Here is a 25,518-nt window from a genome sequence, read left to right on the forward strand (position 1 = left end):
CAGCAGGAGACAGGTCTGGAGCAAGGAGCTGCGAGAGGCACCCAGGGCCCCCCACACCCAGCTCCCCCCGGGCAGCACCACCAGCCCGTCCCCTGCCCCATTTCCAGTCCATTTCCGAATTCCCCAAGCAGGGGACGGTGGGGACAGGGAAGGGCTGCGGGGGCTGGCGCCGTGGCAGGGTTGGGCGCGTCTCCTCAAACCGCCGCCTCCTCCTGGATCCGACCGTCCCCCCTCGGGCAGCTCCGCGATGCCTCCGGCACCTGCCTGGGCCGGCGGGAGGGTCCCCAACCCTCGCTTGCCCCTTCCACCGCCAGCAGCAGCCGCCGGGCCGGGCACTGCGTGGGGCGACAGCCCGCGGGCTCGGGGCCAGGCCGTGACCGGCACGTCCCGGGGCCGGCCCTGTGCGGGCGGGAGAGCCGCGGTGCCGAGCATCGCAGGGCTCCCGAGGAGCAGAGCCTCGCGGACGGCAAATAAACACCAAATCCTGCCTCCTCTTCCCTCCAAAATCAGCTCCCAGATTTGAAGTACATGAATCAGACATCAGCCTAAACACTGAATTATTCATAAGCCTCTAATCTTTAGATTTCACTGAATATGCAGAAGTATAGATAAAAAAAAATAATGAGAGAATTGTACTTGCAAATTGCTCTTTATTAAAGGTTTAACTTGCATGGGCTCCATACGTTCCCTATTAGAACTTGCAAAGCTGCATAGGATTAGAAATCAGAGAGGATAATAATGTACAAAAATAGTTTCAAATGTTGATAACACTGAACAGCGAGAAAAACATCTTATTTGTATAACCGAGCTAAAAATAAAAATGGAGAACGCTGCTACAACTGCAACATGCCATCTTGTAGCGCTCGAAGCATATGTCGCCGTCCCTGAGCCATATGCTCCCGCGGGTCGCCTGCCAGAGCGCGGGGAAGCGCCGCGCCGCTCCGTCCCCGGAGCGCGGCACCGGCCGAGGGCTCCTCCCGGGGCTGAGCCCAGGCGGGGGCGGCTGGGCCGGGGCGCGGGGGTCGGGCGGCGCGGGGGGACTCCGGCCGGGGGGCGCCGAGCGGGGCCGCTGCTGCCGGCGCTGCGGGGGAGCCCCCGGCCCCGCCCGGGCCCCTCCGTGCCGCCCGCCGAGCGGGGCAGGGCCCGCGGCGCCTCCCGGGGGCTGCTGGCGGGCGGGGGGCGGCGGGGCAGGCGCCGGGCGGCACCGGCCGCGCTCCGTCTCCGGCGGCGGGGCCGGGGGGCGGCCGCGGCCGCTGCCGGGCCGGCGAGGCGGGGCGGGGGGCGAGGGCGGCCCTGCCGCGGCCCGGGGCTCACGCGTGGAGCGGGGCCGTGGCGCCAGGCACCGGGAGCAGGGGGGCGCGAGCCATCAGCAAGTCGACAGAAACGCACGGATTTACGCCAGTGGAGGAGCTAAGCCTTTGCATTTTAATTACAAAACGTGTGTACACATGGACAGCCTTGTTCCCAGGGTTCCTAGTGCCGGGAGAGAGGAGCCCGCACCGCGGGGCCGGGGCCGTGGCGGCGGTGGGGTGAGGTTCATGCTCCCGGGGCGGCGACGCACACCCCGAGGACCGGCCGCTCCGGCGGGGCCTACGCGGGAGAGACCTGGCTGGTGGAGACGGAGGAGGTCTCTGTCTTGCCAGCAGACGTGTCCTCGTCACCCAGCGGGTTCTTGCCGCAGCAGAGGGTTGTGATCATGCAGTTACGGAACTGGAAGAGAGGGAGGCCCGGGGTGAGGCAGGCCGCTCGGGCAGCGGGGCGGCCTCCGAGCCGGGCAGGGCTGCGTGGAGGCCCCCACCCCTACAGTGCCACTCGGCGGAGTCTCTGTCCCCGCTGCCCGCCCTGCCTGCCGCTCGAGGCTGCCACGGACACAGCCCCAGCCCCCCACCGACCCAGCGCCTGGGCCGTTTCAGACAGGGTGGGTTTGCCTCGAGATTTATGCCACACCAAGGATGAGCAACTCCTGCGTGTCAGAAGACACTCCCCCCCCCCCCCCGAGCCCGGTGGTGCCTCGAGGTGCCATGACTCTATAGCTGTTACAAAGCAAAACAAAAAAAAAAAGAGATCGCCAGGCATCCTGCCAGTTACCTGTTTGTTCATTACGATGTAAATCACAGGGTTGTAGATGGAAGAGCTCTTGGCAAAGAATGCCGGGATGGTCATGAAGATGGGCCCGAAGTCTGAGCCCTGGTTGGTGAAGATGTAGAAAGCGACGCTGGCGTAGGGGACCCAGCAAATCAGGAAGGCGATGACCATGATGATGACCATGCGGGTCACTTCCTTCTCTGCCTTCTGGGTGGTGGCAGACTCCTGCTGCTGGGCAGCGGCCTGCGGGCAGAAGGGAATGGGAAGGTGAGGGAGCTGGGGAGGGCTGCGCCAGCCCGGGAGGGGCAGTGAGGATCGGGGTAGTTGTGCTGCACATCTGGATCTGGCTGTTACCCGCTTCGTGGGGGCCCCTAAGGGCCCCATCTGTCACCAGGCTGGAGCCTGGCGCCGGCCCCTTCCCTGCACCGGGGCCAGAGGTGGCCCCCGGCCCGCTGCCACTGGCAGGTACCCACCTCCTTGACGGTGCAAACCAGGTTCCCATAGCAGAAGAAAATGACTGCCAGCGGGATCATGAAGTGAACCACGAACATGTAGATGACAAAAGATTCGTTGTTGATCTCTGGCTTCAGCGTGTAGTAGTCGATTCCGCACGAGCACTGCATGCCCTCGGGGATGTACCTGCAGGGGAGCCAGGCGGGTCAGCGCCCAGCGCGGGGGACCAGCTGGGAGCCACAGCCGAGCCACCCGCGGCCCCCGGCACAAAACCTGCCCTACCTGGACCAGCCGAAGAGCGGGGGAGCCGCGCAGGCCAAGGCCATGATCCAGGTGAAGGCAACGCCCATGATGGCGTGGTTCTCCCCGAAGCGGAAGTTGCTCATGGGCTTGCAGACCACTATGTATCTTTCAATAGCCAGGACCACCAGCGACCAGAGAGCAATTTCACCTGCACCAGGGAGAAAGAGGGAGAGGGACACGGGGGCTTAGAGCGAGAGAAGGAGAAAAACGCACTGATGGCAGCACGAGGCCTCCTCCCACTGCTGCTCCCGAGGAAGACCCCTGGCAACAGGTAAATCCCCAGCAAGGGTTGGGAACAACAGCCGAGCGCGGGTGTGGCAGGAAGGCATGAGAAGTCACCTCCCCCCTGCACCACAGACCCACAGGAACCACTTGGCTGGTGTGGTTTGAGACCCACAGCTGCATCCTCCCGCTCGTCCTGGGCAGCACCTGCGAGCCCACGGTCCCGCTGGGGGCCGCAGCGAGCGCCCGTCATCCCAGGATTGCCCCTCGCTCCCCACAGATTCCCAGGAAAATTGTGCCGCAAGGACCAAACCAGTAGAAGTTGCCTGTGGCTGAAGGCTGAGCTGAGTGGAGGAGGGCATTTTTAGACACACAATTTTCATTTAACATCTGTTTCGGTCAGAGCCTGGCTGGCGTGGGGAGAGGCAGCTTTGCTAGCCTGCACCACCACGCACCGCAGCAGAGCGAGTGACAGACTCAGCCCCACGGAACAGGAAGAACAAATTTGTCATCTCTCAAGTCAGACAGCAAGCCAAAAAGATGTGCAAATCCAGCAACTGCAAAATCTGCTACTGGTTGCTTTTCAGTGCTGCACTTGTTGTTCTCAGGATTCTGAGCAGGTGGCTACCGAAATAACGTCAAAAAAAGCCTCATTTGTCACTGTCTGCACCTCCTTCCCTGAAACCCTGCAACTGCCTCGGCCCGCAGCAGCCACAGGGACCTTCCAGGTACCATGTTTTTCCAAGATCATGTGAGCATCTTCCCTCCCCCTCCTAAAATCTAGGGCAATTCCTGGCAGAAGATTTTTGAATATTTGGAACTCTTACCGCCCAGTGTAGCAAAGAAGCCTTCGATGTAGCACCCTGTTACTCCAAAGACAAAGTACCCGTTCATCGAAGTGTACATGGTGGTCGTGAAGCCTCCCAAGACCATGAAGAGGTCAGCGACCGCCAGGTTCAGAAGGATGTAGTTTAGAGGCGTCCGGAGCTTCTTGTGCTGGATGGTGACGTACAGCGTGAGGAAGTTGATGGGGAAGCCGAGCAGGATCAGCATGAACATGTAGGCAGCCAGCGCCGAGAACTTCCAGGGCTCAGCCAGGTAGTACTGGGGATACTCGAAGGGGCTCCGCACCACCCCGGTCTTGTTGGACATGGGTATGTAGAAGTCTTGGCCTTCTGTTCCATTCATGGTTGCGGTTTGTGAGGTGCCTTTTGCTCTTACTCAGGGGTTTCTTTGGAGTGCAGGGGGATCGCTTCTGAAGTGGGGCTCCCGCCACCTCTCAGCCTTCGCCGTCACCCCGAGAAGTGGCTACACTCACCTCTGCAGGGCGCCCCTTATAAAGTGCCCCCTGGGGTAAGCTCCAGGCATTGGTGTCAGCGCGATTAGGGCTTAGAGAATTATTAAACATAATCATCCAGGGGTAATTGGCTTTCCTGGGCTGGTATTAAGGTGACACCTGTTTCTGGCCCACGCTGTCATTGTTGGAGACCATGGTTCATGGTCAGATACAAAGAGGTAGCTCTGCACCTTTCATCTGGGGGGGCCCAGACCAGAGGGCAGCTCCACTTGCACACTCCCCCCTCAGCATGGCTGCGCTCCCCAGGGAGCAGGGTCTGGGGTGGGCCCCGCACCCACAGCAGTCTGCACCCCATGCTGCTGGACACCCACATCGCCTGGGGGGAGGCATTGGCCCCTCCTGCCCCCCAGGTCCCCAGTCCACCCTCTGTGAGCACTCAGGGGCGCGCTGCCTCAGTTTCCCCACAGAGAGGTACCAGGAAGGGGCCGTGTTCCCGTCAGCTGGCCGGGGGACGTGCCAGGGGAGGGCAGGGCCCGTGGGCACCCTGCTCTTGGCCACGCTTTCCTGGGCTGAGCTTTTGGTGCTCGCCAACAGCAGCTCCTTTCCATCCCCCGCTGACAGGAGTGAAGTTTGCGGTTCAAACCCCTGCTATGGCGGGTCTGGGGCTGCAGGCGGTAGTGGGCTGGGGGGTGTGGTGGGGGGTGGTCTGTCAGCGGCACAGGGGTGTCCCAGGCCCGTTCTTACACGGGGACAGTGGGTCCGTGGGAGCGGCTGGTCCCCCCAGAGCCGTCCCCACCACCACCCCCGACCCCTCTTCCACGTGCTCTCAGCCACCTCTTTTTCTGCTACAGGACTGGGAGGTTTGAACACCACAGCACAGCGAAACGCTGACCCTGCTGGCAGGTTTCCTGCCGCACCATCTCCCCTGGGCCCGGCTTTGTATGTGGCTTGGGTCGTGCCCATTGCTTTGGCAACAGCTGATCAATGAGCAGGTCCGTCTGTCCTGCACAGGTGTCACCCTGCACTGGTGCTGGAGGGCTGCTGGAGGGAGGGTCGGAGCTGAAGGCAACACTCAACCTCCTCTGCTCACTGACAGACATCTTTGGTCCCCCCGAAACCTTGCAGTATCACCAAACTCCACAGGGGAAGCCTCTTGGGAGCCTTCCATGTGCTCCCTACCTCTCTGCCTCCCCACCCGATGCACTCAGTCATGCTTGAAACGTTCTTTGTGCCAGCCCACGACTGAGACAGACGTTACTTCTCCTTGAGAGGCAACGGGACAACATGTACAGCAGAGTGAGCAGAGCGAAGCCAAGCCCAGGGGATACCTCTTCTGGAAAAGGTGGTTCCTTACAGTTCACACCACTGTGATTAATCTTTTATGCTCCAAAGTTATTTTCCTCATCTCTTCTCCTTTTTTTCCACCCACTGGTTACCGCCTTCCTTGTTAGCAGGCAATGACGTTCCAGTGGGGACCAGCTGGTTCCCTGCAGAGGCCAGGCAAGAACTGGGGGAACAGGGGCTGGGGGCACCCGAGCACCCGCCTCCCCTCACTGCAGCTGGGGGCTGAGCTGGGTGCTCCTGCAGCCCGGAGGGGAGCGGGTGCCTCACCCCAGGCAGGGGGACGCACCAGCGCTCAGGGTGGTGAGGTGGGCGGGAGCTCACCTCCTCTTAATAAACTTCCCCCAGTCCCAGCCCAGTTTTCACCAGTGTTCCCTGTGCCTTAGTCTGGCACATGCAAAATGAAAAAAGCACAAAGCGCTGTTCTCTCTTCAAAGATGCCAAGCTGGGACACCTGCCCTGCGAGGGGGCAGGTCTGAAGGAGCTGAGGTGCTGCCCGCAGCCGAAGGCAGGTCACCGTCACTCGGGACGGGCCCAAAGGTCTCCAGCGTGGACAGACCACGTCCTCACCCTCATCCCCTCGTCCCAAGTCACTCCCAATTAACTTTTCACACACGTTGCCAAGGCCAGAGCGGTGCCACCGTCTAATTGCAAATGCAGCTGTTCACAGTTGTACCTGGGCATACAAGAAGGATTAAAGGTTTAATCTTCCCAATGCACAAATATGCCACCTTCAGCTCTGAAGCACAAAGCCACTGCTGAGGTTAGCAGGCGCTGCCCGGGGCTTAGGGCCCGGCGTGCGTCACCACCGCAGCGCGGCAGCGGGCCAGGCGAGCGCGGGGGGACAACGGGGCAAACCCAAGAAATCCCTCGGCCAACCACTCCCAACAGCTTCAGAGAGAAGCGCCGTGGTGGGACTTGTACATCCAGGGGCTCCTCACCATGAAGCTACCCCGGAGTGTCCCTGGCACAAGGCAGTCTGGAACTAGAACATCTTCACAGGGGATGAGATGAGTCGAGTCGTGTTTTTGCTTGGAAAAGCCCAATAAGCTTTTCAAACCCAGACCGTATTCACAGAAGCGCTTAAGCAAAAAGAAAAAAGCTTCCTCGCTTGATCCTTTTTGTCTCTGTGTCACGGCAAACCCCACCTACTTATTTTTATAATTTTTCATTCCCGCCCTGCAAAGCAAGCTCGGTTCTGGGAGAACGAGCTGAATTCCATTCTGGCTCCCCTCTCAAGCAGCATCATTTATCCACACCAGTCACAACGTCTTCACTGCAAACAGCGACAGATGAGCGGTAATTGGAACAGAATCTTTTTGAAGTGCCAAATTAAGAAACTTGTTCAGGAACCACCGAGGGACTCCGAAACCCTGCAGGGCCATTGCAGGGTGACGCTTTCAAGAGGAACTCCGCAGACATGGAGACGTCGCTAGGCTCAGGTGCAAAGTGCTGTTGTTACTCGGTAGCTGCTGCTCCAGCACCCAACAGCCTCAGCCAGTAAGGGCAGAATCATTTCCCGCTCAGAACAAGGGGAGGCTGTGACAGACGGGGTGTCACAACTACAGAACTCACGGTGACACGGGCACAGTTTGTCCTGGGTTGAAGCAGAGACCTATCGCTGCCCAGCGCCGCCCCAGCCCAGCTGGTCACTGCACAAGCTCTGCCCTGTCGGGGCAAGGACCCACCCGAGCTCCGGGCGCCCCAAGAGCTGAGGGGAGGGGGGGCGTGGAGCCACCCCCATGCCAGTACGGCAGCCTGCGGATTGCCTCGCCAGGGTGAGGAACTCTTCCCAGCTGTGGGGAACTCGCCGCTGTGGGCCCTCAGCTGCTTTCCTGTTCCTGGCCGACAGTGCCCAGAGAGGCAGCCCAGCCCTCCGGCCGGCCCTGCTCTCCGTTAGTGGTGAACACGGCGACGGCCCCGGGCTCGCACAGGCGGCAGCGGGCGGCCGGGGTCCCCGTGTCTGGGCAGCGTAACGCGCAATGCCCACTGCCGGGCACAACCTGGCATTCTGCACTTCAACGAGGGGGAATTCTACCCACATCAAAAGCTTCGCCCCCGCTCCTCAGGGTGGCTGAGATGGCCCTCAATGCCAGGAGCAGTAACTCCTAAGACCACATTTTAAGAGCTCTAAACGCCAATGCTCCTCTTGCCTAAGTGCAATAGAAAGAAAAAAAAAATCAAGCCCAGAGGAAGCAGCACTACAGCAAATTCCAAGACAAAGAATAGTGAAAAATAGTCCTATTTATTTGAAGATCCATCAATAACGGGTACATATTAAGGAACAAATCCAGTCCTAACACAAGTTGGAGTAAAAACAATTACTTCAAGGTTGAACTTGACCCTAGAAATATTCCTATAAAAATCCGTGGCACTTCAGCTGCTTGCCTGGGAAATGTAGGATATTCACAAACGACAGACATCATTATAAAAAAATAGTTACATTTCTTCAACTCAGTTCCACTCTTCTGTACAAAATGGAACGAGATGACCTAACTAAGCTCTTCAGGAAAACTCTTGTGAGCCCAGGGAGTGCTCTGCCAAGCCCACAGGGAAGTTTGTTCATGGAGGTATAAGATTGTTTTTCTTCATTGGTTTGACTCATCTATTCTCCGTCGACAGAACGGACAACAATTATGCTGGAGTACAAGAAGCTCATAGTCCTCTGTGTGAAACATCTGTTAATTAGGAACAGATTGAGGGACAAGTTAAGCCTGTGACTTGCTCAAAGAAAATACAAACTGAGCTCAACGGCCTCGCTAGGGCACTGCCGTTCTGGCCTCTTCCAGCTGCTTTAGCACACAGCAGCAAAAGCGTTCCAGAGACCACTGCTGATGCTGCTCAAGAGGCACAAACCAAGTAATTACTTTTTGCAGAATGAAGGACAAAAATTAGACCGTTTCTGTGTAAGCAAAAGTGACTCAATTCCAGTATTTCAAACAGTGATTCTTGAGAGGGGAAGGAGAGGGACTGAACCACAAGCTAACTTAGTTACTGACCAACTTTCCCTGCTAGGAGAGGCTGGAAGATGGAGATGGAGCAAAAAGAAATAAATCTGCATCATGTTTGCTGTTCAGCGCAGGTTTGCTCGGGAGGCCCTGGCTTGCTGTCAGTGCGATGTCTCAAGTTCAGCTACCTCAGAAGGCAGCTGTTCCTCTGTGCATCCCACAGCTTCGTTTTCAGTTTTCATTCCCTACTCTGCCTCTACATCATTCAGGAATTTGTTGAATACATTTTAAAGAACAAGGTTTCAATTATAAGAATTGTTTCAGCCCTAGGGTTCTCGGTGGGGTGTGGTGGTTTTCTTCCCTTTCCCGCCCCCCCCCCCCCCGAACACCCTACCTGAAAACAGGACGGACACATGGTAATGGAGGCGTCCGGCAGGAGGGAGCGGTAGTACTGCCAGCGCAGCGGCTGTGGCCAGCGTTTGATCAGGACATCCCTCCGGCTCATCGACTGCAGGACAGCACGATTCACAACCACCGGGACAAATTCTGAGCCTCCTTGCTGCAGGAGAGCAGGTTTGGAAAGAATTAATTACCAACTGCAAAGTCCTTTGAGGATTAATAAAGTCTTGTAAGAAGCAAAGTAAAATTTGGTAGAAAAAGCAAATATAGAATTGGCCCGAGTCTGGTCCCACCAAACTCACCGCCAGTTCTGCCGATGCCTTCAGCGACAGCAGCACCCAGCCACATCTCTAACTTTGTTGCATCGAGCTTCCATTACTCTTTTTAACAAAATTCCTGCAAATAACACCCATGGCCAGAGTCTCTACTAAAGCTTCACAGCCAGGACTGGTTTATCGGTATATTGCCCAGACACAGAAACACCCTGGGGGCCAGCCCGATGTGTCACTGCATGATAATAAAACCAAATTCCAGGAACGTTTACTTTAAGATCTTTGTTGTTTTGTGGGGGTTTTTGTTAGGTTTGTTTTTTTCTGGTGTTTTTTGCAGGTTTTTTTGGTTTTGTTTTTTTAATTTTTTGTATATTCCCCCAAAGAGGGAAGTTAACTGGTAAACCCGTTCCCCCTCAAGTGGCAGCCCTCCCTGCCAGCCCCCTGCTTTGCACCTCTCCTGTGCCAGTCTTTGTAACACATTCACACCAGGAGAGCAGCGTGGACTGTAAGTCACAACCTTCTATTCATTTCTGTTGGTAGCAAGAGAGAAACAACTGGAAGACAGAGGTAAGGCTCTTACCACAAAGCTCAGTTTTGCTGTAAAAGGATCATCTTCAATAATATCTGTATTGTCATCGAGCCTCAAACTCTGTGCATCTAGATGCATTTCTTAAGGAAGAAAAAGAGTTCCTACAAAATCAGCAGTCCTGCACACAGAATAAACATGAAAGCATACCAGCAGCACTGCTATCCTTGCTGCTCCAGAGTATCCTCAAGCTGCTCCAGTGCCCTGATTATTACAGAAAGTACTAGAGAAGGGCTTGCTGTGATTCACAGCGACGGGGGGAATTTATCATTGCAGCTGCTGCAGAGCAGCAAAGCTGACCACAAGGATGACATCAGCTCAGCCTTCCTTCCCCCTCTGCCCCCTCCTGACACATGACAAAAAGCAAAGGAAGCAACCTCTTCAAATTACACTTTGGGGCAGCTTTAGTCAGATTGTGTTTTCTTGTGTGTTCTCTGCACCTAACATTATACACCCCCAGAGCAACTGGGAGCTCCGGATGCCACAGCTTTACAAACCCGATTCCAAGAGAAATGGCCACGAAGAACATCCCCGCGGGCTGCCCTTGCCTAAGAGAAGGGAGCTGTCACCAGGAGGGAGCAACACACTTCAGATTCTCCCCATTCCTTAGAGGAAGCGGTTCGAACAGAATAGGTAAAGCATGGCATTCCATTGTTAACAAGAAGTATTTCACATGATTAGAAACAAATTGTCCCGACGACAAAGCTCTGTGAAAATATTAGGCTTAGTTAAACTATCACTTCTGTGTTGTGTAAGTTTTTTGTGTTAGTTAGGATAACTAACTTGAAAAGCAAAGATGATGCAATTGTACTCACAGCAGTCATATGACAAAAAGAAAGTTTTCAGCTTAAGGAAAAAAAAAAAATATCAAAATTGATGCTTTTTTCCCCTAAGAAAAGGTCTAGAAACCAATTTTAATCAAAAGGATACTGTCAGTCATCATCTCTTGCCATTTATTCTCTCTTTTATTCAATCTTGGAGCTTCAAGATCAATGAGAGCGACAGCTTCTTCATCCGTGATGCCATCTTCCAAATAGAACTCGACCAGATGCAGCACTTCTGAAGGGTGGGAAGAGCAAGGAGCACTGACCTGCCAGAACTCAGAAAATGCCTCCTAGGAGATACTGTGCCCCTTAAGAAATAACACCCTCTGCCTTCCAGGACAGTGGTGTTCTGCCCACACGTCCTCACGAAGTGCGTTAAATTAAACAAAATGAAACCAAACCAAAAACCCCTCGACTTCTCAAAGGGCTGCATCTGTGTTAATGGGACACTCTGTAGATTCAGTGTCTCGGTACAGAGCAATGCTCCACTGCTGCTGCTATCGAGCAGTGAGATCCAGCAATCCCCGGGACAGGAGGCAGCCCCTCAGCCAAATCCAACAACACTGAAAAGATTTGTTTGTCCAAATAACATTGCAGGGAGAACAAAGTACTAACCTACTCTGTTCAGTTAACATTTATCTCCTCAAAAAGCACAAGCAAATGTGACATTCCAACGCACCGTAGGAGGAAGCCGAGAAGACGAAAGGTTGTCGGCAGTTAATGCAGACGTTCCCCAAGTTATTTAGCAAAGGGTTGTTGGTGGAGCACCTGTAGCACAAGGGCACGAGCTCCTGCAAAGACACACACGGAGCACAGGAATCGCCAACAGATCAGCACGTCCTGAACTCTTTGTTTCCCATTAAATATCTGCTCCGTGGGTTTACGCCATTAGCGCTAATCTGGAGAAATACTGCTGCGAAATCGGATCCTTTAACATCTGAAAATGCTTTCCCTTTCTAAGAAAACAGTAAGTTTTCACATTAAAAATAGCTATCCTCACCATTCTAACAATTCAATTTTCACCTTGCCTTTGCAGTAACAGAATTCTGCATCAAATACACAGTGACAAAAGAAGTCGAAAAGAAGGTTACCAAAGCAAAGTTTTTTGCTCTAAGGTTTGGTCAAATTCAAGTTCTCCAATTAATTCATCTCTCCTTTTCAAGAGCACAGTTATTTTAGGCAGGTCTTAAGATTGTGCTTCTATTATTTCAGGTGGTCAGGTGCATGTTCCTTGCACAATACATTTTATTTTTAGTGAGTACTCCGTGAGCCATGGCTTTATAGAGCACTGCAGAAAGTCAGACTTCAGTTAAAGAAGAAAAGGTGTTAAAATAAGACTTGGGGAAGGAAGGTCATTCAAGGGATAGGGGGAGGAGGGAAGGAGTGCTCAGAGTGGGACAAATGAAAGTGACCTCCAGCTGGAGAGAGACAGAGACTGTGGAGTAATTGCGTGTGGATCGGAGAGAAAAGGCTTGAAAGAATTAATAGGCAGAGATGCAAGACAGCAGAGGGAGGATGGAAGCTGCCCATAAAGAAAGGGCTGATTTTAATTTGTTCTCAGGAGCACAAGCAAGTCTGACCCGAAGAATAACAATAAAAGGCCTGTGTTTCCAGGAGAAATATAATTATACCACAGAGCTATGCATAATATACTGCAGATTTTTTTGTGCACATGGCAACTCAGATTCTCGGATTAGGCCACGTATTAGTGATTAAACCTGAAACGCATCACAACTCACTTCACTGTCGTGGAAGGGCTTGGACCGGATTGTCAGGCTGCCCAGCTCAATCGATTTCTGGAACCTCGCTGGGATCTGCAGTCCCTGTAACTTGTCATAGGCGTGACGAGCCAGTTTATAGGCACCAAGAGCTTTACTCTGCTTTGCCAGGGCAAATAATGTATTGCTATAATTTAATTAAGGAATAAAAATACATACGGCATTTAGGAAAAACTGCAACAATCTTTCTAATCAGAGAAGATGTGCAATGAAGCACACCCAGCACCCGTACTTTAAGCAGGCTTTGACAAGAAAATTCTGTTTACATAACTCCATTTAAAAACAAGTGTGAAAGAACTACCAAAATGTCTGCGGGCGATTATTAGCACGGTAAGGAATTGATGCTACATGAACAGTGCTTTGGTTAAATATTCTTACTCCACTTACAAAGTTTCAGCAATTTTAGGGTGAACAGCTTTTCCCCCAGCCAAAAAAAAAAAAATCAACCACCAAAATTCTTACACCACCACCAGCCCACGGACACCACTAAACACACAGGATCTTGTGGCAGCTAAAGCAGACAGGCTCTGTGTCGCTGCCCGAGGGCTGTCACTCCCTTTCATGGGGGAGCAGCAGTACCTGCTGACCAGAAACCACCGATCACAAGGCACGTTGTGCAAGATTATACATTTGTAAGTGAGGAAGTTATCGAAAGGAAAGCTAACATCCCATCCGAAGCTGTAAATGAAGTGAAAACAAGAAAACCGGGCCTCCCTGTGGCATCCAGCGACCCCTCTTGTTCTCTCTTACAGACAGGTGCATTTCCACAGGGCTCACACAGAGTGTTTAAGCAGCACTCTCCAAAGATGCAATATGCCCCAACAAAGCTGTGCAAACATTCTCCTGACAGACACTACACAGCTCCACCAGCCTCCTGTGAGGCGAAAGCTCCTGGATTTCCCCCCGCTCCTGTCTCAGTGCAGTCTCCTTGCAACAACACTGTCAAGATTCAGAGCCAACATCCTGTTGCAGTGACTGGTATCCTCAAACCTGCTTCTCTGACAAAGGTGATACACCAGACAGGGTGGGTGGTTTTGAGAATCAATGTTAGTTGATTTGTACAGCTCTCCAGAACTATTAAACAGGGTAAACACATAATGGTTTGAAAAGGCCAATTATTCCCTCAGAGCCAAAAGTCAGTTTCCAGTAACTGTAACCAACAGCTGAAACTGAAGATACCCTACAGGAGACCTCTGCATTGTGGGTCAACAGCAATTACTCCTTTACATATGTCACAAGATGATTTCTAGATTTCGCACTGTATTGGAAGGATACACTTTTGAGATCCCCAAAGGAGTCTCCTTTGTTAAGCTGTGAAGTAGAAACCTGGAAATATTGAAGAGGGTTTCAGGCAAGTGGAAACTGAAAGGCTCCTCCTGCAGTATTAAAAATACAGACACATATTTCTAAGCTGTAAAACCAACAACTCCTCTCCCTAAGCATCTCAGCACGAGGCATCTCAAGTACTGTGTTTCTTTCATACAGTTGCAAAAAGAAAAGGTGCTGACACCACAGCAAGTGGATTTTGCACGTCTTTATCACCAGAGCTCATGCCTGCTACATGCAGAGAGAGAGGGAAAGAGATCCATGCAGAGACACCAGGGCCTTCAGCAGCTATTGAAAAAGGAGGGCAGACTGGCCAGCAGTGGCGCAGAGCCTGCACCACCGTCAGGCCTGAAGCAGCCTGAGCAGCAAGGACCTCCCTGGCACAGAGCCTTTCTTCGGGCGAGGGCACGGATCAAGGGCTCTCTAACGTTTCCCCAGAGATATTTTCACCACAGTGGTGGCAGCAGCAGCCCCCTCATTGCTGGGGCAGTGGGAGCTCTCCACTCGCGACCGCTTATCATTCTGGAGTGGCTCTCACACCACTACTGACTGACACGCTGTGGGAATCCCTCAGCGGGGGTGCTGCCTCCTGCTCCATCTTGTTTTCCCGTGGTTAAGGGGAGAGCTGACCAGAGGCCCAGGTCGCTGGGGAAGCAGCCAGAAAGGGCTGGGCAGTCTGTCACTGTCCTGTCTTCGACCCACACTGAGACAAGCACAGAGCTGCTAAAACTGCACTGCAGTTTGCAGGAACTAAGACAGCAGAAGGCTGTATGATAAAATAAAATAAATAAATACATGAAGTTACTATACAGTATCGCTAATCTATACTCAGTATTTAATTGCCTGAAAAGTCATTAATTGTTCCTGGTTATTTCTGGGCTCCCTAAAGAAATGCTCAGGCAGCATAAATAGACCACTTCTACAGTGAGTATCTTACAGTGTATCTTTGAATGGAGTGATAGACATGGTAAACTTCTGCCAAATGCTGGAAGTGATGGAACTTCTGTAACATTTCAGTCTTCTGTTGTTCATTCTCTGCGGGAGACAAAGGCATCAGTGTAAGCCGCCAAGATGAGTCTGAGAGACTCCACTGGAAGAAAACAGCATATTGTCATTTTAGCTCCAGCACTTCCAAGAGAGTTATGTACCAGTCCAAGCGTGTCCCATCTACCTGTGCAAGCCACACATCATACAGACTTGCCACCTTTTGAGCAAATTCCTGGTCTAGAACAAGAATGGTGAAACACAAAACAGCTGAGGCAAGGTTTTAAACACAGCTAGAGGCTATAGCTTAGTTAAAGGTAGAAAACAGTAGGTGTGCACCACTGAAAGCCTCACCCATAAATTCAGTTTACAAATAAAATGAGTTTTGAACCGTTTGTTTCATAAATACTAAGTACACTACTAAGCCAATTGGAAAAGTCTGCATCTCTAAAATACCTGAAGGGTAACAGATCAGCACTATCACCCATCAGCTGAACAATGTTACAACACCAGGCAAAAGGAACTATTACCAGTCTTCTGCATTCATTGTTACTAAACTACACCTGTTAACTACTGGCTCCACCTCTCTCAGTGAAATACATTCAGAAGACAAGATGATCGCTAAGGAACAATCAGTTTTATCTCTGTTGGCAGAAATAATTTGTAAAGTACCTCTCCAACCTCTGTTCAAATACTGATGTATCTTAACGCTCCACAATCATCTTTTATTTACTAGTACTTTAAGCCTCCAATCACTTCCCTAGTTAAAGTGTGTTGTGGGAAGGTACATGAGGATACGTGGTCCCAGGAGACGCGATTCTGATTCCAGTCAGATCTCAAAAGGAGGCCTACGCACAAGGACGTTGCTGTTTTGCTTATTTGTTTTAAATAAGCACATGGGAAAACCAAGGGGATGACAAAAATAGCACAAGCCGAAGTTATGCACAGCATTAAAAAAAACCAAACCAAAAACCAAAGCCCCACAACAGTGAAGTAGTTGCAGCAATGCTATCACAATTCAGTAATTGTCTGCATACACAAGAAGGTAACAAATATAAACTTCCTTTCAGTTACTTACCTTGGGCTATATCTAAACACTGCATGGAAAGCATCCAATAATAATAAGCTGCATCGTTAAATCGGCTTTCAACCACAGCATTGTGTGTTAGCTGCTCCAGCACTCTCACAGCTTCACTCTGCCTGCCAGCCCTGTGAAATGCTATAGCGAAGGCCAAAACAAAGAGGATTTTACAGCACGATTAAATCAATTAACTGAAATTAATGTTTTTAAATTAAGAGCAGTCTATTCAGCCAGTATCAAATAGTCTATCCAGGGCAGGATAAAAAGGATTATACAGTGGTATTTTTCTCCTTGAAAGCAGCGTCGCTAATGGAACATGAGAAGCATCTGTAGGCATTTTGTGGCTTTTGCACCGTCTCAGCGGCTCTTGAGCTCACAGACTTTGTGCGACGCTTGTTGGCTTTTTTTAAATACAGAAAAGAGCAAAAGTGCTGCGATGATTAGATCTCTGCAAACAATGGCAATCTCTAAACACTGCAAATCACAACCTCGTTCAGAACGACAATAAATTAGTGTTTGATCTTAGTGCACTGGTTTGCAATGCTGAATATTTTGAAAGAGTGCAGCATCTACTATTTCCTTCTACCGTTCATTAACAGCACTTCTCTGCTGCACGCTCAGAAGCCAGTAAAGACAGATCCTCAGCTCTCACTTGGTAAGCGTTTGCATTTGGCAAACACAGTCTTCACGGGGGGCAATGGGGATGGGGGAACCCCACCCCACAGCACAAACCCCTCCTGGCCTCGGCTGGCCCCGACGCAGCCCCCTCCTCGCACCGCCACACAAGGGCCCCCAGCTCCCCCAGTTCTGGGGCACTTGTGTTGGTGGGGCCACAGCAGCCGGGAGCTTTGTGAGCAAACGGGGAACAACGTCCCTCTGGTCAGAGTCCTGTGTGCAAACACCCCACTGCCCTAAAACCGGGTTCGGTGCTGGGACGCACAAACCAGCGTTGTGTGGAGACAGCTCACGCCTGGCATGTTCACTAGCTTGGCCCTCACAAGCAAATCCAGTTACACACTTAGATCCGAGCTGGCTCTGCAAACAGCAGATGCAACAGTCACATGGAGCTGCACCTGAGAGAAGTAACCGTACTAAAAACGTGCTGGCTCCACATGGAGCTCGCTTCAGCGGCTCCTTGTCCCTGGAACAGTTTACAAATTAAATTTTGAAGCCTGTCCACATGATGGAAGGTTGACAGTTCTCTTTAAAGGTAGTTTTATAAGCCTCACAAAATGCATGAAAATTCTTAAAGAAACAGGAAAATTTTACTTGTACAAACCCAACATTACTTAGATATAAGGAAAAACTATGCTTTCCACTCAGGTTTGTTAGGTGGCCGCCATATTCTGAATTCTATTGTGATAAAATATTAATAAAGACAGTTCAGCTTATGTACCAAATACTGTTGCCATATGTGCCACACTCAGATACACGACAAGATGGAAAACCTGGACCTGTATTTAGATGTCATCATTTTTGATAGATCCATCACATGTTCTTATCAAATAAGGAGACCTCCAGCTACTTTAAGACGGGCATGAAAACACCGATTCTATTTGATTTTGAACCCCACTGATAAGAAACTCTCCAAGGCAGTCTCTGCATATTCTGTATGGGAAAAGTACAGCGTGAATTTTGAGCGACCAGTGATGTCAGTGGCTTTCTTACCTTTCTGGGCTTCTTCAAATCTATCATTCTCTGCCAGCCACTGAGCATAAGGGACATAGACATCATCTTTGAATTCAGGATGCTTTTCACTTAAAGCAAATGCCTGAGGTAAATAAAAACCTTATTTTTAGAATACTGCATGGTTTAAACAGTTAAAGGGTTTAGAATATGCCATGGGATCCGATCCTTTAGCTCTAAGTAAATTCACAACAAAAATATATACACAGAATAGAGTGTAATCCATATTCTCTCCAGTATGAAACTAACGTATTTTAAAATAAAAAGCAATCAACAACAAAAGAAAATAAGCATAGTAACAGCCTGGCTATTGAATCAGGGAAACCTGAAAGTGATTATCTAGGGAATTTAGTAGATTTCACAGCAAGAGACAAAAAAATATTTTTATTTTTACTGAGTATTTCTTCTAAAGAAATTGAAGTAACTCTATAAATGCAGTTTAGATTCACTTTCTAAACTCGCTAACTGGTCAATAAAGGACTAAGTCTACAATTTTCCAAAGTCCCCATATAACTGGGGAAAGGGTTCTGTCAATTCCAGCAGCACTTTAAAAACGTTTCCTTAAGAAACTACACCTATCAAAAACTTAATGTGAAGAAATAAGACTTCCACTGTGAAGTGGGTGATACCGGCAGACCCATGCTTTTAAGGAAAAATCCAGTCAGGTCAGAACTTTACCTAATCAAAAATAAATCCAGTTATAGAGCGGGGTCCACACTAACACAGCGCACACATTCGTCAGATCTGAATACTGTGAATGGCATTCTCACTCAGGTGTGTCCAAATTACAAATAATACAGTTCAAACCAGAATTTCCCATGCCATAATTACTATTTATTCTTTCTGATGGACTAGAAGCATCCCATGGATCACCATAGGAAGTGGGCAACTGCAACTCAACAAGCACAAAAGGTGCTCAGAAGCGAGACCAAGAAATACTCAGGCAGGAAACTAAAAAGAAAAAAGAAAAACAAACCCCAAACCACCCCCAAACACACGCTGAGCCTACAAAGCTAACTTAAACGCTGAATCACACTCTACAGGAGCCTCCCCCCGCCTCTCCCTTCACTGCAGTGCTGGGGGAGCCAGACGTGTGTCTCCCTTCCAGGCAGTGGCAAGTGCTGGGTTCAAACCCAGGAATCACGGGCACACTTACTTCTTCCCAGCGGTGAGTCTCCACGTGGAGATGGACCAGTGCTTTCAGGTCACCAACCTTCATGTAGGTTTCTGCTGCGTAGCCAGGGTTATCAAGTTTCTTAAAATAGAAGGCACATTTTGTCAAGGGCTCTCGCTCAGCTTTATCCAGTTTCCGAGCAATTTCAATTAACCTAGACCCAGCAAAAAGAAGCCAGATGTTTCAGGTTCTGCCTTGTTGTTTTGTCTTTCGTTTAATTATTGTACCAACTTCACCTTCAAAGGGTTATCACTTAATAAATACCATAATAGTACCACACAACACTGTTTAAACAGTTTTCAGAAAAAAAAAGGCATTTGGAATGTTTACTTTTTGCAAACTCAAGACCCGTTCCTTCCGTCTTTACTCACACACCCCGCTCCAGATCTCAGACTGCACAGGCAGGAAGATGGAGGGAGGGAGCAGGTGACTCAGTGACATGGGACACACTTCCTCATCCCCAACCTAAACAAAAGGCTCCTGAATAAACCTCCCCCCCTTTCCACACAGCAAAACTGAGGCAAGGGGAAGCCCAGTGACCTCTCCCAGATCTTACGGCAACTCAGCAAACAGCCCGAAATATCACCTACTGCAAATTAAGGAGAATTTGACCAGTGACAGTAGCTGCCCCAGAATTTCTTGGGATTCTGTGCTCCAGTTGTCTTCTCTACCCACTAGATGATTATCCTTAACAGCTTAAAACAGAAATAGGCTATCACCTACAAGCACTGTGGCGATGATTCCTCTCAGAAGCTTAAGGCATGCATATTTTAGACAACAGTCTCATACTACAGATGAACCCATTCATACTCTTTACTGCTGTAACACATTTGTTTTCGTAACATATTTATGCCCCCACCCACTAAACATATTTAGCTTTTAAAAAATTTAATTGTAGCTGTGCTTCAAATACTCACTTTGATATAAACAAAGGCACATATCAAACAAGTTTTGTCTTATTTTAAAATTACACAGAATTCATAATAACTCATTTGAGATTTTAGTACATATTATCTTTGAGATGGAACTAAAGCTTACATATCAACCCAGCCGTGGTCCCCACTGATTTCTATGGCCTTCATGTGCTCCCCTGCAGAGAGGTACATCTCCACTGCTGCTTTCGGTTCATTGATGTTCTTGGCCCAGTCTGCTTGTTTTTTTATTAGCATCTTTGTGTCTTTGGGGTCTCCAGATCCCAGAAAATCCTAAAATAGTGCAATACGAAAGTCTGCATTACCTCTGGTGACAAACATTGTTACAGTCCAAGTTCTAAAATACACGAAGACTGAAGTTAGTATCGTTATGCCTCTTAAGGAAAGAGATACTGCATACAGAGCAACATGAACTGATCCAGCCTGCAGCAACTAATCATCAAGGCCCAGTGTCTGGTAGGAAACAACGGCGAGTCTCCCATTCAGACAGTTTTCAATTAAAAGGAAAATTAAAAAAAAAAAGTGGGAAATTCTGGAAGGGCCAGGAGAAGGATGATACAGACGCCTCAGAGGTAATAAATATGTCCTCACTTGATTTCATGGAAAGCTTGCTCTCCGTTGATCCTGTTTAAGTGGACACAAATTGTGATTTCTTCACGCTCTTCAGGAACGTGCCTTTCCAAACCAAAATAGTACTAATCTCAAAAAATGTAATATATCAATTCCAAGTTTCAGATTTTCTTTTGCAAGCCAAGAAGGTACCATTTCATTGTCAAAGGTGACCCAGCCTAGTTAACGATAGTATATGCAACCCACTCAATCATGTTAGCATCAGGATGTCCAGCCACAAACCAATTAAAGGCTGAAATTTTGTTTTCTGCAATGACACTTGATAATTATATTATCCCAATATATCAAAGAAGTTCTTTTATAAGGACCGAATGACAGCTGCTCAAAAGTGAGAGTGACTCTGAACTACTGGTTGGACTTCTGCAAGGCATGCAAACACCGAGCCTGGATGCTGGGATGACAATCATTTTAGAAATATTTCTAAAGTTTGTTCAGCTTCTTCTGCCAATACCAAAGCCCTGGCACCATATGGTTCACATCTGTTGACATCATGCGCCAAGGAAAAAAAGAAAAAAAAAAAAAAAGGAAAAGTACTTCAACACCAGAAGATCGATTAAGGGCAATTTTGTCTGTTAACAGAACAGGCTACTGTCCGTTAAAACAGATTCTATCAGATGAAAAATTAGAACAGAGGAGAAATAGAAAGGTGAGAAGCGTGTGAAAAATTACTTTATCCTGTGTTTCTGGTAAATTCTGATTCAGAATTCAGGTTTAAAAAAACAAACCAAAACAACAAACAAGTGAAAAACCCCACAAAAAGCACCCACACAACAGATGTGTTCCACTGCCACCATTCGCCAGCCTCCCCGATGCGTTCAGCCGGCGGGTACAGAGCGACACCCCATCTCCACCGAGCTCCACCAGGACTGTGCTTCAGCATTATCGACCGCGGCACAGCCCTGATCCAAGAGAGCAGCTACACGGGTGTCACCACAACCTCTGAATATGGAAAACCGGAACAAAAGAGTCAAGCTGGACAGTATCTTCGATACGACTTGTTTTCCAGCTTAGGTGACCAAATTAAGTCCGAAATCAAACGCTCCGTTTCTTACAGTATAAAGAGTTTTTTGTGAGTTCTCAGTGATTCGTGATCCAGTTCTGCGATAACGAGCCTGTGACCAGATATCAAAGGACTTCCTGACCTCTGCTCCAGCCTGGGCTTGCTAGCCAAAGCTAATCAGAGTCAAGCACAAGCAATCTGACTCTGCAAGGGTTCCTCTACATAGTTGTGGCAGCATTAAAACAACAACAAAACCCAACACAAAAACACCCCCCCAATCTTTCCTCGGAAAAAACAACCGGCAAACAAGGGGGGTTACGCAGCCTTCCACGTATTGTGCACCCCCTGCACAAGCAGCTTCCTTCACACGCTGTGAAGCACCTTTAACTTCCTCTGCACACGGTCACACTCGAGGTCAGGAGACACAAGATGTTTTGCTCTCTGCTAGTTAAATATAGACATGACTACGGCCAAGAATTAAAAGACTCTTATGAAGACTTATGGGAAAATTTTCATCTATGAATTACATTTATGTTCAAGAGGAGCCAAAACACTGAAGCTAACAAAGACTCATCAGCCAAAAATAGTGGAAGTCAGACTTACATCAGCAAAGCCCCTAAGTATTTATATTAAGCTCTTGGAAGAAAAAGATCTCTGTGCCACAGTTCGCAGAATCTACGCTAAAACGGTTTATGTGCATGTCATGGCAAAGCCTTCGTCCTGCACTGGGCGGAACAAGGCTCTGGGGAGTGATGCATGAGACTAAACAGTGCATATGTTCTCAGGGATTTTGATAAGAAAACTTAAAAAGCCAAGTAATGCTTTCTTGTCACTATATAAAAACATCACTTCTAAAAACCCTTTCAATTTATTTCTACATAAAAACAAAGTTTAAAACAAAAAACCCAAGACATATTGAATCTTCAGAAGAAAATTCTCTAGTAAACAAAAATATACTAAGTTAGTTTACTACACACTTTATAAAACACATTAATATAGAGGTAACATACCTACTTAAGTTCAAACTCTGGAAGAAAAATATTTTTATTATAATACAGCCATGAATTAAATGCATAGTGCATCACCTCCACTTTGCATGTGTACTACCTTATTATTTTTGGAAGACAAAATATAAGAAGGGACTCTTCAGGGAGATAATGGGGAAGAAAGTAATAAAAATGAGATTTTTAGGTTTTTTTAAAAAGGAAAATTTCTATGGATAATATGATCAGAGTGAAAGAGTCCCCTTTGATGGTGTCCAGCTTGAGGCTGCACAAAACACAATCTGCCTCCTCAGCAGTAGACTGAAGAAGGCTCCCGTTACACCCAAACGCAGAGGATAACCCTTCCTCCCCTTATAAGCCAAATGAACTTCAGACAGTGAGAAAATAAAACTGAAATTCAGAGCCCACATTCCATCCAATCCTTTTGTAGGGTTATACTTTGACAACAGTTACAGGTACATTAATATTTCTGCATTTAATATTCAGTTGCAACTGATTACCTTCGCGTAGTCAAACATGCGTAAATCGGAGTACATCTCGAGAGCCAGGTCTTCGTGCCCACTCTTCTTGTACAACTTCGCTGCCTCGTGGAATTTTCCCTGGTAGGCATAAACATCTGCTAGGAACAGTTCGTTGTTGCTCTCTCCATGTTTTTTCCGCTCCTGGAAAAAAGAAACCCAAACCAAAAAGATGTAGAAAATATTCTAGATGATCAGGACCCAGGTGAGAAATGGCCATTGAAGAATTAGATTTTCAGGCTTAGATTTTAACTGTTAATAAAAACCTGTAACAGGGTATCATAATTATGCCTCTTCTATGTTTCTGGTGAATTTATAATTAAAAGATTAAATACCTTCTTAATTAAAATTAGGAAGAGAAAAATTAAATGTCACTACACAAACCAAAGTGATGAAAAATCACTTCTCTTGATTTCACCCAGGAAAATGAACGCGTGCCATCATTATGCCATGCTATTTTAAAAAAGGCATCTGATGGGTTCCTTATCTTCTCCTGTAGAAACTCACTGGCGTGTAATTTGGCTAAATTAACAATATGTGCAGGTGGGATGACAAACATGAAAATAATTGCTAGCAACAAGCAGATTCCAAACGGACATTCACCTGCCTCTGAATAAGAACCCGTGTCACCACCACTGTCGCCACATGCAAGAGCTCCTGATTTCAGGCAGGCAGCAGTCACCACCAGAGCACCGCCTGTAACTGGCACTGCTAATTGGCACTGCTCACTCCAATTGTGTGGGGAGGGACCGCAGGGGCAGAGCGTGCACGGACCAGCACCGTATACATGCACACACAAGCGTGTGCTTTCATGTGCATGTCTTATGCTGTGTCTTGGAAACACGTTGCTACCCTGCTTTGGATAAAGTTAGTACTACTATTAGCCCACCTCATATGGAAATCTATAGCTGTGAATTGAATTTAAACTGCACAGAAGGGGGCAAAGCACTCCACACATTCAGTTCCCTCCTGTCAAAGGAGACTCAGCCATGGCTCCTCCTGCTCACACTTACTGACCAGGCTGATACTGGACTGGTGGTGAAAGTTCCCTTTTTCCCCAAGAAAAACTTGGTTAAAAGAATAATCAGAGGAATTGTCACACCATTTTTTTAAGACTTCACAAAATCTTGCCAGATATAGAGATCTGGCAGTTATGTTTCCTGCTGTCATCGATTCGAAAAAACCCAGCGTCATTACTGAGAGAAAACCATCAAATTAATGGAATGTGTGCTTAGCTACACCCTTAGGGGCCTCAAAGGGAATCTGAGACACCACAAGAGAAAGTAAGCCATGATGTAGAGCCCTCACTTCAGAAGAAGCATTTTCAAGAAGTCTGAAGGTAGGTTTATTGCTATTTACAAAGGGAATCTTTCTCATTAAACAGAATATAACATGACAATTCCAGAATATCTCAATAGACGCAGATCTGGAAAAGCATATGTGGAAAAGAAAGGTTAGTAGTGGTGAGAGAATGGACTCGTCTACCTGTCTACCCTTTAAAAGAAAAAAAAAAAAAACAAGAGGCACTCCTAATGCAGAACTTTGTCCCATGTTAGTCACCAAGAGAAACTAACTGCAACCAAGTGGTGTTTTGACAGAACCAGGACAGCCCTGCAGAAATGGAAGACAAGGAACGCATTCTTTCAGGGAAGGTGTAAATCTCATTAGCATGAGAAAGAGGAATTCCCTTCATGCCATCTCAACCATATCATGCAGTCTTTGTAGAAGGCCAAGGGTGATACCATGTCTCTTAAGGTGCTCGTGACAGACAGAATTTCACTAGACAATAACTATCAAGAAGTGCAAACAGAGTAAGAACTAGTGATTAGAGCACAGTATGGAAGTAAGGAATCCCAAATTCTATTTCCAGTTGTCTAGACTTGTCATGAGACCTTGAGTTTGTCATTTTATTTCTCTGGGCCTGTTTCTGGCTCTGCAAGGAGGAGATAATAGTAATTACCTACCTCCAGGGGGTAAGGAAAGGCTTAATTAACTCATCTTTATGAAGTATTCTGTACCAAGCTCTGTTAGCACAGTAGTATTCTACCCATTATTAATTGAATATTGAACGTTTTCCCAATCTTCCTGAAGACAGTTTCAGAAGTTCTTGTCCCACAGCCACATTTCATTGCCGTGAAGTTTCAGGTCATATGACTCGAATTTGAATCACATCTGCTAATCAGGATTTTTCGCTCTAAACCAGTCTCCAACAGTCCAAAGCACTATCTGGAGGAACAACAGTCCCTCCAAAATATAAAGACTGTTTTTGGTATAGTACGAAGTGTTAGAAAATACACTGTCTTTAACACTCTCTTACCTCTATGCTGCTGATCAATTCTAAATATCGAAGGTCTCGTACCCTGGTAAATGCCTATTGAAAGGAGAAAAAAAAAAAGTGTAAGAGGAATTACCTTGAAAAGCCAGCAAAAAATCAAATATTGTTATATATAAATCAAACTGTCGTCATGCAAACAGGACAGAGAAAGGGGCTGGGGTTTGTGTCTGTGTAGTCCCTACTAACGTGAGGGGCTCCAACTACAACTGCAGCCCCTGCGGCGTCGCAGTAAGACAGACAAGGGTACAACCCAGACAGCTTGTCACCAAAGATGAACAGCAAAGGCAGGGCCTAGGAGCTGCACCTATGTCAGTCCCCCAGGAAATACAAACTGCCATTT

At 48.3% G+C, this 25,518-nt stretch overlaps 2 protein-coding genes across 7 annotated transcripts in view; both read right to left on the reverse strand.

Annotated features, from left to right (window-relative positions):
- Positions 1-630: 630 nt before the first annotated feature.
- Positions 631-4,384, reverse strand: RHO (rhodopsin). Of its 2 annotated transcripts, XM_074913768.1 has the most exons (6): positions 3,891-4,384; positions 2,821-2,989; positions 2,559-2,724; positions 2,089-2,328; positions 1,596-1,710; positions 631-1,512 (listed from the first exon to the last, which is right to left on the reverse strand). In XM_074913768.1, exons 1-6 carry the CDS (start codon positions 4,249-4,251, stop codon positions 1,430-1,432), a joined length of 1,134 nt encoding a protein of 377 aa, XP_074769869.1. In that variant the 5' UTR covers positions 4,252-4,384; the 3' UTR covers positions 631-1,429. The 2 variants fall into 2 exon arrangements, with proteins under 2 accessions (XP_074769869.1, XP_074769870.1); XM_074913769.1 differs by having other exon boundaries at positions 631-1,710.
- Positions 4,385-7,927: 3,543 nt separating this feature from the next.
- IFT122 (intraflagellar transport 122) overlaps positions 7,928-25,518 on the reverse strand; it is a 32,438-nt gene continuing 14,847 nt past the window's right edge. For 3 of the 5 annotated variants that reach the window (XM_074913841.1, XM_074913838.1, XM_074913839.1), the window contains 14 exons: positions 25,161-25,214; positions 22,826-22,987; positions 19,798-19,964; positions 18,742-18,913; positions 17,568-17,670; positions 15,897-16,037; positions 14,772-14,869; positions 13,784-13,884; positions 12,470-12,635; positions 11,410-11,521; positions 10,837-10,965; positions 9,901-9,977; positions 9,044-9,208; positions 7,928-8,379 (listed from right to left, as the gene is read on the reverse strand). In XM_074913841.1, coding sequence (XP_074769942.1) covers positions 8,290-8,379; positions 9,044-9,208; positions 9,901-9,977; positions 10,837-10,965; positions 11,410-11,521; positions 12,470-12,635; positions 13,784-13,884; positions 14,772-14,869; positions 15,897-16,037; positions 17,568-17,670; positions 18,742-18,913; positions 19,798-19,964; positions 22,826-22,987; positions 25,161-25,214 — 1,737 coding nt within the window. In that variant the 3' untranslated portion in view covers positions 7,928-8,289. The remainder of the gene's footprint in view (positions 8,380-9,043; positions 9,209-9,900; positions 9,978-10,836; positions 10,966-11,409; positions 11,522-12,469; positions 12,636-13,783; positions 13,885-14,771; positions 14,870-15,896; positions 16,038-17,567; positions 17,671-18,741; positions 18,914-19,797; positions 19,965-22,825; positions 22,988-25,160; positions 25,215-25,518) is intronic. The other 2 variants (XM_074913843.1, XM_074913840.1) reach the window with 1 other exon arrangement.

This window comes from Athene noctua, chromosome 10, assembly GCF_965140245.1.
Source record: "Athene noctua chromosome 10, bAthNoc1.hap1.1, whole genome shotgun sequence".
In the NCBI taxonomy this organism is placed as follows: domain Eukaryota; kingdom Metazoa; phylum Chordata; class Aves; order Strigiformes; family Strigidae; genus Athene; species Athene noctua.